General features: G+C 31.3%; 1 protein-coding gene across 2 annotated transcripts in view; it reads left to right on the plus strand.

Annotated features, from left to right (window-relative positions):
- LOC106471707 (chromodomain-helicase-DNA-binding protein Mi-2 homolog) overlaps positions 1 to 12,061 on the plus strand; it is a 51,386-nt gene that overhangs the window by 11,090 nt on the left and 28,235 nt on the right. For both annotated transcript variants that reach the window (XM_022400317.1, XM_013932325.2), the window contains exons 10-15: positions 1,521 to 1,635; positions 2,293 to 2,370; positions 2,544 to 2,850; positions 6,512 to 6,644; positions 7,886 to 7,986; positions 9,776 to 9,870. In XM_022400317.1, coding sequence (XP_022256025.1) covers positions 1,521 to 1,635; positions 2,293 to 2,370; positions 2,544 to 2,850; positions 6,512 to 6,644; positions 7,886 to 7,986; positions 9,776 to 9,870 — 829 coding nt within the window. The remainder of the gene's footprint in view (positions 1 to 1,520; positions 1,636 to 2,292; positions 2,371 to 2,543; positions 2,851 to 6,511; positions 6,645 to 7,885; positions 7,987 to 9,775; positions 9,871 to 12,061) is intronic.

The raw sequence follows: 12,061 nt of genomic DNA on the forward strand, positions 1-12,061 counted from the left end.
ATTATATATGCCACACTAACGTGACGTTTAGGCGGTTCGTTTAACTATTATACGTGATGTACGTTTTTGAAGGAGTGATTAATGAAAGTGTTCCAAAACGTGACATTAATTTATTGATGACCTAATATATATATATTCGGAAAAAGTATCTGGCCTTCTAGAAATCTCTATCTTCTTGATGTCACTGTATTTCAAGCAACGTTCGGTAGTCTCATCATCAATGAATTATAAACATAACTTCCTGTAATCATCTGCTTTTAACTCTTATTATAACAAAAACTAAACAGTAATAAAATATTCACTCACAAAATAAATTAATCAATTATATCTAAACTAAATAGTCTTTTATATCATGACAGCATTGCATCTGGAACAGTTGGGTCTGGCAACATCAGAGAACAGGCTGGTAGAAGGACTACTGGCTCTTTGGATGTTGCTGGAGAACTTCACTTCTGACCCCAAAACATGAATTTTTATACAGATTTCTTTAGTATTCTTACAATTCTCTAAATAGTGTACACATCAACTGTCACTTCATTGGATGAATTTGGTTGACTCATCATAATTCTTGGAACTAAATCCAAAATTAATTCAACAATTGGTTAAGATTGAAGATGTTAAATTAATAGCCTATTTGCATGATTTCTCCTCATCTTCCTTCTGATCAAAGTTCCACCCAGAGTCTGTGGTTTCCTTTCTAATGTTTTTTATTGAATTCGTTTCCTGCCTTTCTCTCTGTTACAGTTGCATCTGTTTATACATATAAGATAAACATTTAATTCTCCATACTGCCTGGAACACATCTTAGTTTATTCTTGATATATACAGTTCTTTGGTCAATTGTTGTTATGTAACTTCTTTTATACATTCACTAAGTGTGCAGAATATTTCTTCCTATTGCATATATGTGTGTGCCACACATGGAATTTTATAAAATTTGTATTTCTCACTTCTTGAAGCATTTGAAAATATCGTAAAATACTTCACAGTTAAGTCGCACGTCCTTCTCCTATTGGTTGACAACTGAGGTGGAATAGAGCTTTATCTTTAACAGATCACATGTCTGAAAGGTCATTGAAATTATAATAAAGAGTCAGTGGAATAATAATGGGCACATTTTAAAGAGCAGGTGTTTAACTTTGTTTCTTTTACACAGTGTAGAGAAAGTAAAATTTTTAATTTCATTACAAAATGTGTAGAATCTAGCCAAATGATTCATATGTGTCTACTGCAAATGTACAATAAGTTTTTGTATGAGGTCTATTATTTTTGTTTATAAACTTTTCTTTATTAGTGAACATAAATGGAGAAGTGTACCATTTATAATTATGGTTAGGAAAAAAAAAGTAGATAAATTATGTAATTGATGTATTGGTTGGATTATAAGCAAGAATTAGTTTCCACTAGATATGTACATATGAACAAAATCCAACTAATATATTGTAACTATAATAATATTAGTTTAGAAACAGGGTATATATTATATAAACATGAAATTTTGACTTTTTCCATTATAACAGGAAACTACAATGAAAGAGTCGAAGGAAACCGAGGAAAAAAATCCTGAAGATGATGATAAGGGTTCTGAAGAAACCAAAACCAAGGGAGAACAGGCAATGGAAGTTGAAGAATCAGGTATATTCAAAGTCAAAGTAAAAATCCTTTAAGAGAGAGTATTTTTCAACTGTATGCAGAGATTAGTTTCGATAAGTCTTACTTGCTGTATTTGTAGACAATTTAAAAATGTGAGAGAATGTATGCTTTATTGTATCTCCTGATTGCTCTTTGAACGTTTCTAAGAGAAGTGGGTGTTGAATGTGAAGGAACAGATTTTATGTAACATATTTTATATTTATGTGGGAAAGTGGATCTGTAAAACAGTCCTTTGTATGACTGGCAAAAAAGGAATTCCTAAAAACTATTATAAGGCTTGTAGTAATGTAACGTCACATGTAGGACAGATCTGTAAACCACTTTTCCATCATAAGGCATTATATACCATAATAATTGATATCAAAAATAGCTAAAGTAATGCTCTTTTTGAAAGTTAAATATATAATGTAAATTTCTGTTTATGAATCAGAGGGAAGAAAACCAAACTTATGCAGGATCCTGCATTTTATCTTTCTTGATTCTTTTACTTAAAAAGTGCTTTTGGATGAATAAAATGTTAATTTTTTCTTCGCAATAATTGAATATTTGTTAATTAAAATGTTTCTATGTTAAAAACTTGTCAGAGAATGCATACTTTACCAAAACAGCAAGTTTAAAAGTTTGTTTGTGAACATTTAGAAACTGAAAAGAAGCAGGAGGAGGGAAAAGATTCAGAAACAAAACAAGATGATGAGAAAATGGAAGAAGTTAACACTGGTATGATTTTGATAAAAGTTCTTTTAAGTTTTATAGGCAAACTTTGTTAAACTTTGTTTAAACTAAAAAATAAAAACTGATGTTTAATTAGTTGAACTTTAGAAAAAAATGACAGGCTTGTAGTGATTTTTAGATGGTAAAAACTAATTTCACCTAAATGTTTTTCTTCACAGAAACAGAAGCAAAAAAAGATTCTGCTGAGAAGAAAGATGAAAAAGAAGAAGAGAAGCCAAAAAAGAAAGAGGCTGAAGAAGGGGAGACCAAAGAAGACCCACAAACTCAGCAGTCACAACAAGCTTCACCAGAACATAAGTCAAATCAGAATGCACCAAAGAGAAAATTCTTGTTTAACATTGCAGATGGAGGATTTACAGAGCTTCACACTTTGTGGCAGAATGAAGAGAGAGCTGCTGTTCCTGGGAGAGAGTACGAGATCTGGCATCGTCGGCATGACTACTGGTTGTTGACAGGGATTGTGAAGTATCCTTTTTAGTAACATTCCCGAACTTTATTTATTTATTTAAGATTTACTATTGTATACAAATATTTGTTTGTTCACCAGGTGTGATCCGGTAAAACATATTTTATAAAAATGTTGGATAGGAAGAATGGGTTGAAACTTCAAAGAGTATAATTTTGTGACACTGTTACTGAAAGCTACGACAAGATTTAGACAGTTGTTATTCCCCCCTACTTTCTCCTCAGTTAATTTCCCTTTCTTTTGTTCTTATTCAAATAACTACTGTCTGTATCCCATGCTCTCTACTGATGTCTTTCAATGCAAAGTGCATGTACTTTCCTCAGCATATACCTTTACTGTATGTGGTCACACTCTCTCTTAACATTTCAACCTGTTCTTAGACTTTTGGTTAATTTTTAATTGCTTGTTTTTCTAGATCCAAGGGTTGGTGATGGGTCTGTTTTCTCAATCTTTGAGCCTATAAACCAGGATTTTGTACCAAAAAGTTTCAGGGTTCACACAGAGCACTTTAACACTTTCACTACAGGAATCTTTTTCTGTGCTAATCATGAGGTTTTAGTGAATTACTTTCAAAATTTAATTAAACCACTTTGTTATCATGGTATACAAACTAGTTTGGCATAAAATCGTATCTAATGATCTAAATTTTAATATTATATAACTTTTAAAATCTTAATTTTTATCAGGGAATATTTATAAATAATCCTGAATTTCCCCTAATATGTGAATTGTGACATTTTCTCTTTAGGCAATTCCCTCTTCCCTACTTTATCTACCACCCCTTCAAGAAGTACAAAATTTAACATAAATTATTCATTATAATGTTGTCATCACTCAGGCAAAGCATAATTTTTATAGCTTTCAATCTTATTTAGTTACAGAGCCATCACTTAGAAAATCAAACCCATCTTGCCATGCTCACTTGTCATATCATCTCATTTAGAAATTGCCAATAGTTCTTTTTGATGTTTAATACTATATTATTTATAACCGATAGAATGCCAAGGTTTTAATCTATCAAGTGACATATCATATTTAGTTGTTTTCTGTCTATTTCAATTCCAGTTCAAACTTTATTCCAATGGAAAACACATCGATTAGCTTAGCCGAATTTTTAATGTCTCTTCTTAAAAAGCCAGATATATTGTGATAGTTATGCTTTTTGCATGTTATTATTCTATGTTCTCTGTTGCATTAATTAAATAAGTAAAAAATTATTTCGTGCATATTATGTAAATTGAAAGTTGAGATTTTTCAGATGAAGAAAAAGGAGGATTTTTTAAATCTTAACATAAAAATCACTTTTCACTCAGAAGAGTCAACACTTTGACCCCATATATTTCTGGAGAAATTTTTAGTGGAAATACTTTAATAAAGTTTCTGAGTTTTTGTCTACAAATGACTCTTAATGATTACTGAAAGCTCGTGAAGTTTTGTGAAGATACACAAAACATAGAGGTTATAGAGTGGCAACTATAAAGGTCAATTTGAGGTCACGAACTTGGCTGATTTGACTGAGCTCGTAGCGAGATTCTTAAAAGCATTGAAGTAGTTGCTTATCTCCCCCCCCCTCCACCACAAACTCTTACGAAATTTGTACAAAAACTACTACAAGAAAGTCTACGTCTAATAAAACAAACTCTTAATCTGAGCACCAAGGAAGCTGTATATCATCAAGTCCCATACTATATTCGTGAGTGGGATGAAGAGGAATAATTATTTCTGACCATCCCAGGCTTAACACCTGAATATCTAATAATGGTTGGAGATGGCTTGAATGGGTAATGAAGAAAAAACTTTAATATAAGTTTAACATAACAACAAATGTACAAGGTTTTGTCATCATCAGGTACATTCAAGCCGTCTCCAACCATTATTAGTTCTCAAAGTGGGTTCCTCGTCATCGAACCTGAATATCTGTCAAGATGATGAATGAATTTGTCTTTTTCTTTCTTTCCGTGAGATCTTATGTGGATTTCAGGGCCATTACTGTACGTGCATTCTGATGAGATCTCATTGTTTATGTAAACATAGTGCACTATACACGATCATAAAGTTTCAATTTAATGATGTCATATCTTTTTAACTCGTGTGAGTACAGGGTATCTGCGATATTCCAGTGTGTGTGTACACACATTTTCCATAATCTGTAACTATTACTTATATATGGTACAAACATTAGCTTGCAAACACGTATAAATACATGTATTATACATGTACAAACATGTATAAACATTATAACGTTTATATTCCCTGTCAGTTATTTAACCCTATGTGTGTGTGGATGAGGGTCAAAGTGTGCACATCATGACCTTTTACGGTTACAATCAAAGTTTTAGTTATTCAACTTTACTGTCAATGTATGTTAATAAAAACCAGTTGTGAAAAGTTAAGAAGCCCAAAAGATTGAAAATAAATAATTGTATTACAGTCTGTATTCATGCTAAGAAAAAAAAAAATTTTTTTTTGTTTATATTTTGTACTTACAAGCTTTTGCTACAGATAATTTGATGTAGTTAATGTTTAGGTGGAGAAAGTAAGAGATAAAGTTTTACTGAAAAAATTTGATGTTCATTTAAGAGGTTCTACAGGTTATGCCAGTGAAATAGGAAAACTGAGAGATGAAAAAAGTACTTTCATTCCTCATGTAAAAATCAACTTGCACTCAGAGTAGTCTGAGTCAGACTGACTCTGTAAATTCACGGATAAATCTGTAGTAGAAATACATTATTAAAAAATTATATTTTTTTTCTGTACAAGGTACATGTAATGTTTACTAAAAGCTTACCAAATTTTGTGAGGATAACAGTAATATATTCAGAATTGTAGTAAATATTAATTCTTCAATATGAGCTCAATCCAATGGATGCAGGATTAATACACTAAAACTTGCACTTCTTGTCAGCTGTTGTATATACTGAGAGTTTGATGTGACGTCATTTCCAGAGTCAATCTGTGATCTTGATAAAAATTTCACTGAGTTTCAGTAATAAATGTACATAAGAGTACTTTAATACAATTGAATTTACAGTTCAGAATATCACAATCACAACTTCTGCATCCTTGCACCTAGAGGTCATTATTAATGTGGCTTGGCATGGCCAGGTGGTCAGGGCGCTCGACTCGCAATCTGTGGGTCGCGGGTTCGAATCCCCATCACAACAAACCTTTCAGCCGTGGGGGCATTATAATGTGATGGTCAATTTCACTATTCATTGGTAAAAGAGTAGCCCAAGGGTTGGCGGTGGGTGGTGATGACTAGCTAAAATTAAATTATTTCGGAAACCTATTGTAATCAAGAATTTAATTCTGTATTGGTTATGAATAAGATCGCTAATGAACTGTTTCTTTTAGTATCTGTAACACGAGATACTGGAAAAAACTGTAAGTGAAAGAAAGAAGAAAAATAATAACCAAAAGAAAACCTGAAATATTATTTGTGAGCTTTGAATGTCATTTACAGAGAAGATTCTAAAAACCAGGTTCTTTTTTGCTGCTTTTTTTATATTTTATTTATTTTAGTTATTTGTCCTATTTTGTGTTTTTCAAAGTAGTGGATTCTTCTAAATGTATGTTGGTTTTGGCCTTTGTTTTAAAGAGTATTAAATACAAAATTGAATTTTGTGTGGCATTAGTGCTTTTCTTTAACCAGCTGTATAGGCATGGTTATGGACGCTGGCAGGATATCCAGAATGATCCTGTTTTTGCCATCATCAACGAACCATTCAAAATGGATGTTGGCAAAGGTAACTTCCTCGAAATCAAGAATAAATTCCTGGCTCGAAGATTTAAGGTAAAGATATAATATCAAAACATAGTATATCAGTTTCATTACTTGTTACAATCCACAAAATGTATTACCAAAATCATTTTCTTTAGTTGTTAATTTTGCCTTTACCAAAACGTGTAATTTTAGTGAAGAAAAGATGACGTAGAGGCCTAACCTATTCTTTGGGTCACTACTTCCTTTGCATTAGACTTGTTTTTGTGAGTTTACAGCTCATCAGTGCTGCACGGAGTAGTGAAGCAAATAAACAAAGTAGGCCTTATATAGTGTTTTGAATGCCAGCGGTTTGTTTGGTTTTGATCTATAGTCCTTTACTTACCACTAATAACATAAAATACTTTTATTGTTTGGATAACATGATGTACCATCACAATAAATTATCTGTTATTATTGAGCAGACTAACTGGTTATTTATGAATTTCCTTTCCTTACCAAAATGTGAATTTCAGTGAATAACCGATGATGTAGAGGCCTAATCTATTCCCTGATGCGATACTGTTAGTGGCGAGTTGACATCTATAGATCAAAATCATCTTCTGTCAACCACTTTGTTGTATAATACTTCAAAAGGTTTTCATCATCTTTTATCCACTTGTTGAAGTTTAAATAAAATTAATTTGTACATTTTGGTGTTCAAGTTTCACCTTTCCCTTATCACTAGTAGTTGGCTTGAATTTTTATTCTCACACATTAAAAACTGAGGGTGACTATTTTTCTCAGAGTTGAAAACAATAATGTAAGAGAAAAGTGATATAGATTAAAAACATAAGATTTAGAGTTGAGATAGTTTTTTGTTTGAAAATTTACACATTGAAAAAATTATTCATTGTTTCCTTACTGTTAGGTTTCAAAAACTATTATTTTTCAAAATTAAAAAAAATCTGTGTGTTCATATATCTAGTGACTTAACCTTTTATGGATTTCTTAAACTTATTTTATATTAAGAAACATTTCAAATTACTGAGCATTTCAACATGATAGAACCATCCAGTGCATGACTCTGAAAAACATCCTCCAACAATATCTTCAAAAACAACATTGCTGTAAGAATTATATTAACATTTGTTATTATAATTGTAATCCTGAAGTTATATTTTATAATCTGTATTTAGCTGCATTATGATACCAGTTATACTTTTTTCTCAACCGTTACCTTCATACACGATGGTATTTAATGTCTTTTTGTAGATTGTTTCTATTTCTTGACAACATTGAAAGCCTATACATTTGAGATATTTTATATTTAGCTTTTAGAACAAGCTCTGGTCATTGAAGAACAGCTACGTCGAGCTGCCTACTTAAACCTAACCCAGGACAGTGGCCATCCTGCCATGGCCTTAAATGCTCGGTAAGAATTAATTATTTTTTTTCTATGGTGCTATATGTGGTCATACCTCGCTATTACGAGCATCACTGGTAATTAGAATTCTAAGTTTATAAACAAAATGCTCATTTTAATGACATGCTTATATATCTTTTTACTATTTTCCAAAACTAGTCAACTTCAATGATGATGTACAAATTTTGTTTCTCTTAAGATTATTTATTAATTAATGAATGACTACTTTTATATGGCTTTGTTGTGGTGATATTTATAGTAGAATGCATTGTTTGTAAAACATTCATTTAAGACTTCCCACATAAAATGTTTTAACTACGAGTTGTTAGTTATTTGTGGAATACTAGTAAACCTGTTTCTACAATATTCACATAAATCTCCCCACCTTTTGCCTTTAGTGCCATCAGTACTCAAGCAATAGGAAAGAAAACCCACCTGAAAATAAAGTATTCTATGGGGTTTTGATGATGTAAATTGTTAAAGTTACACATGTTGAAATGCTATTTTTGGAAAAGCTTATGAGAGAGATCACTGAACGGTGTGTTACTTACATGGCAATAAGCAGTGAGGAAGATTCTCTCGTAAACAACCAAGGAGAAAAGATGATTTCAATCGTAATTTGGGTTGATAATGAAAAAAAAGTGTTTTCACTTTAATTTGTTAGTTTTATAACTTTGTAACAAGCTTAAGCCTACTTTGTAACAAGTTTAAGCCTATTAAACTGTAGTCGCTTGTCAGGTTTTATTTTATATTATAAATTTCACACACACACACACACACACTGTTATACCTGACACTGCATTTGTTAAACATTGTTACTGCTTTAAAAATATTACCACAATGCTTAATGAATAAAATTTCCTGTACAGGGTGGTCTAAAATATTACCACAATGCTTAATGAATAAAATTTCCTGTACAGGGTGGTCCAAAATTACCTTTCTTATTTTAAAATTTAATAATTAACGAACTAAAGAAATACAACCATGCAGTTTTCAACATCTTGTAGCTCGACTCAAACAGTTTTTATTGATATGTCAGGTGCACCATTAATGGCTATCAGCACGTCTACCCGATATTCGATTTCAGTCCACGTTCATAGCAACACGCCCGTTGTTACAGTGGCAATGCCATCTATTATCCTGGTCTTTAGGTCCATGATGTTTGCTATACACAATATCCTTAACATACCCCCATACTTTCTTCATGTACTGGCATCTGTAATGATGCTGCACCATAGTAACTGATTTGGTCTCTACAAGCCAAATGATCCATTGAACCTTTTCTTGCACAGTTGACATTTTGCAGGGTAACTACTCACTGGAGTGAAAAATAAAATGTATCATTAAAAACTGTTTGAGTTCGGCTACAAGAAGTCGAAAACTGCATGGTTGTATTTCCTTAGCTAGTTAATTATCAAACTTTAAAATAGGAAATATAATTTTGGGTCACCCTGTATAACGTGCTATTTAACTATAAATCTAAGGCTACTGCAGTATAGCAGCCAACAGCTTATCACAAAGTAAAATAAAATGCTTTAACTGAATAAAACAACATATTTTTTCTTTAAAGTATATAAATATTTTGACTGAATTTTTATAATTATCGAGCAATTTAGGCTTACGAATGCAGTTTAATATTTTTTTGTACAAGGACATACAGAAAAATTAGACTATAATAATGAAAAAGTCATGGAAAATCAAGGTTATGAAGGATACCGGGAGACATTTCATAAGTGACATTAATGACTCATTATTTGATTTGCGTGCAGTTTTAAGATTTATTCCATGTTTTACGCAGGTTTGCAGAGTTGGAATGCCTAGCAGAATCTCACCAGCATTTGTCCAAAGAGTCATTAGCTGGAAATAAGCCAGCCAATGCTGTCCTTCACAAAGGTAAGATATTGCGTACAGGTCATGAATTAATAATTGTTTACAGGTATTGGATGTTAGAAGCAGAAAATGGTTTTAAGGCTTCTATGTAAAATTTAACATTTCATACACCACTTTATTGCTACCATTAGAAGTTTTCAGGGGCTGAATAGTAAGAAAAATAAAATTAAAGAAATTCTTGTCAAATCTGTATTCAACATAGGTCAGTATATCACATATTTAGCAACAGTCCCTATGTTCATGGGAACACATACAGTTTTCAGTGACTAAATATTTAAATAAACAACATTATGACAACTGAAGTTTCACCATGCATTTAATGAAAAATATCAGTACTTAAAACTAACAAAAGGCAAATTGTGTTTAAGGAAAAGTAAACATTCAGTACTATAGATGTCACTACCATCACTGAAAAATTAATTCACAAGACACACTGGAAGGTGAGGCATCAAGAATAATTTTTTGGTATGTTTGCAAGGAGATTTTATCTCCATCTTGTTCCACCCTTTGTCTGAAATAAGTTCCCACGATCACCTTTGCCTTTTCTGTGGGTTCTAGGGGTTGGACTGCACTCCTCCTTCAAAGTCCATGTCTCCATATCAGTAGTTAATGAACTTGAGTTAAATGTTTTTGTCACACTTCCATTTTGTAGATTTATTCCAGTTTACCAGATTTTTTGTTCTGATTAAGAAGTTAGCACAGGATCACATACAAAAGTTTTAATGGTTTTCAAACAAGACCCAAAACTCGAGCACTTTAGAATAGTGAACTATTCGAAAGCGATCAAGTTTTGAGTCCCGATTAATTTTCAGTCATGCTATTAAGTTAAACTGTATCAGTCTCTCTCTTTTTTTTTCAATAAATAAGTGAACCCTGTTTTATAAACATATTACTTTTATCCTTTTAACTCTGTTTCCTAAAAGGTCAAATGTTGAAACATTTGTGAAATCAAAGCTTTTAATTTTGGAATTACCGTAGATAAAAGTTTCACTTAAAAATATGTTTAATACTTATAAGTTAGAAATATAGTCTAGTGGAATAATTACTTATGGGACTTGAAACAAAATTTGTTAACTGCTTAATTCTTTCAGCATGACCTTGGTCACTGGGACCAACCTCGTAACCATTTTGTGCTTGTTATAGTTTCATGCTATATCTTTTAAATTAGTATGCGAATGTTAATGAAAGTTGGCAGATTATCAGTAAACATTACAATGCTTTCATATGCTTTTAAAGTTTTTAAAGCAATGTTTTTCTCATGCCTTTTTTTTTTCTTTTCACATGTTGCCTATCTATCATGCAAAGTAATTTTTATTTTAAGATTAAAAATACTTTTATGCATCAGAAACTTTTTAAATTTAACATGCAAAATCTTTATAATGTCAAGATAGTTATCAAACGTTTCTCAAGAAAAAACTATATTTTATCTGTTATTTTCAATAATTAATCTCTGTACGAGTTCAGTAGATTTGACTGATCTTGCAACCAACATAAAAAATTGGGAAATAAATATAAGTTATACCTCTTTCATTCTAGAATGAACACAAATTATAACACAAAAACATAAATGTTTAGACTAAATAGCTTAAATTTTATAACATTATACATTTATATATATTTATTACTTTATTATATTGACCTTTCAGTTGTGACTGGCTAAGAATACAGAAGTTACAATGACCTTTGGTCTGTACAAAGTAACTTGTCTTGACTGTGCTTTAGTAGACTAGTATTTTGTAAAATACAGTCACATTTCAATTATTGTAAATTATATATGTATATAGATTATTGCTATTTTGAAATAAGTTCTTAAACTTATTTTTTTCTTAAAACATAGAACAGTAAATAAAGAATTAAAGCAAACAATTATCTCTTCTAGTTACCACCTTTGTACTTGGTTGCTGTTTGACATAAGTTGCAAAGTCTTTAAAAAACTTGCACGTGGGGGATATGAAACAAAGTAATTTTTTTATAGGTTTAATATACACATTTGAATAACTAAAAAATCACAAATTACTACATTAATGCCATAGAATTCCAATATAATTTATCAAGCATAGTAACTAAGATGTATTTTAATCTAAAAAAATATGAAATTTCGAGCAGAATAAAGACACCATTCCTTATTGAAATATTGGTTCAAAAGAAAGAAATGGCGCTAAGCCCATTAAAATGGCTGAAAAAGCCACTAGGG

This window comes from Limulus polyphemus, unplaced genomic scaffold (genome assembly GCF_000517525.1).
Source record: "Limulus polyphemus unplaced genomic scaffold, Limulus_polyphemus-2.1.2 Scaffold4803, whole genome shotgun sequence".
Classification (NCBI taxonomy): Eukaryota; Metazoa; Arthropoda; class Merostomata; order Xiphosura; family Limulidae; genus Limulus; species Limulus polyphemus.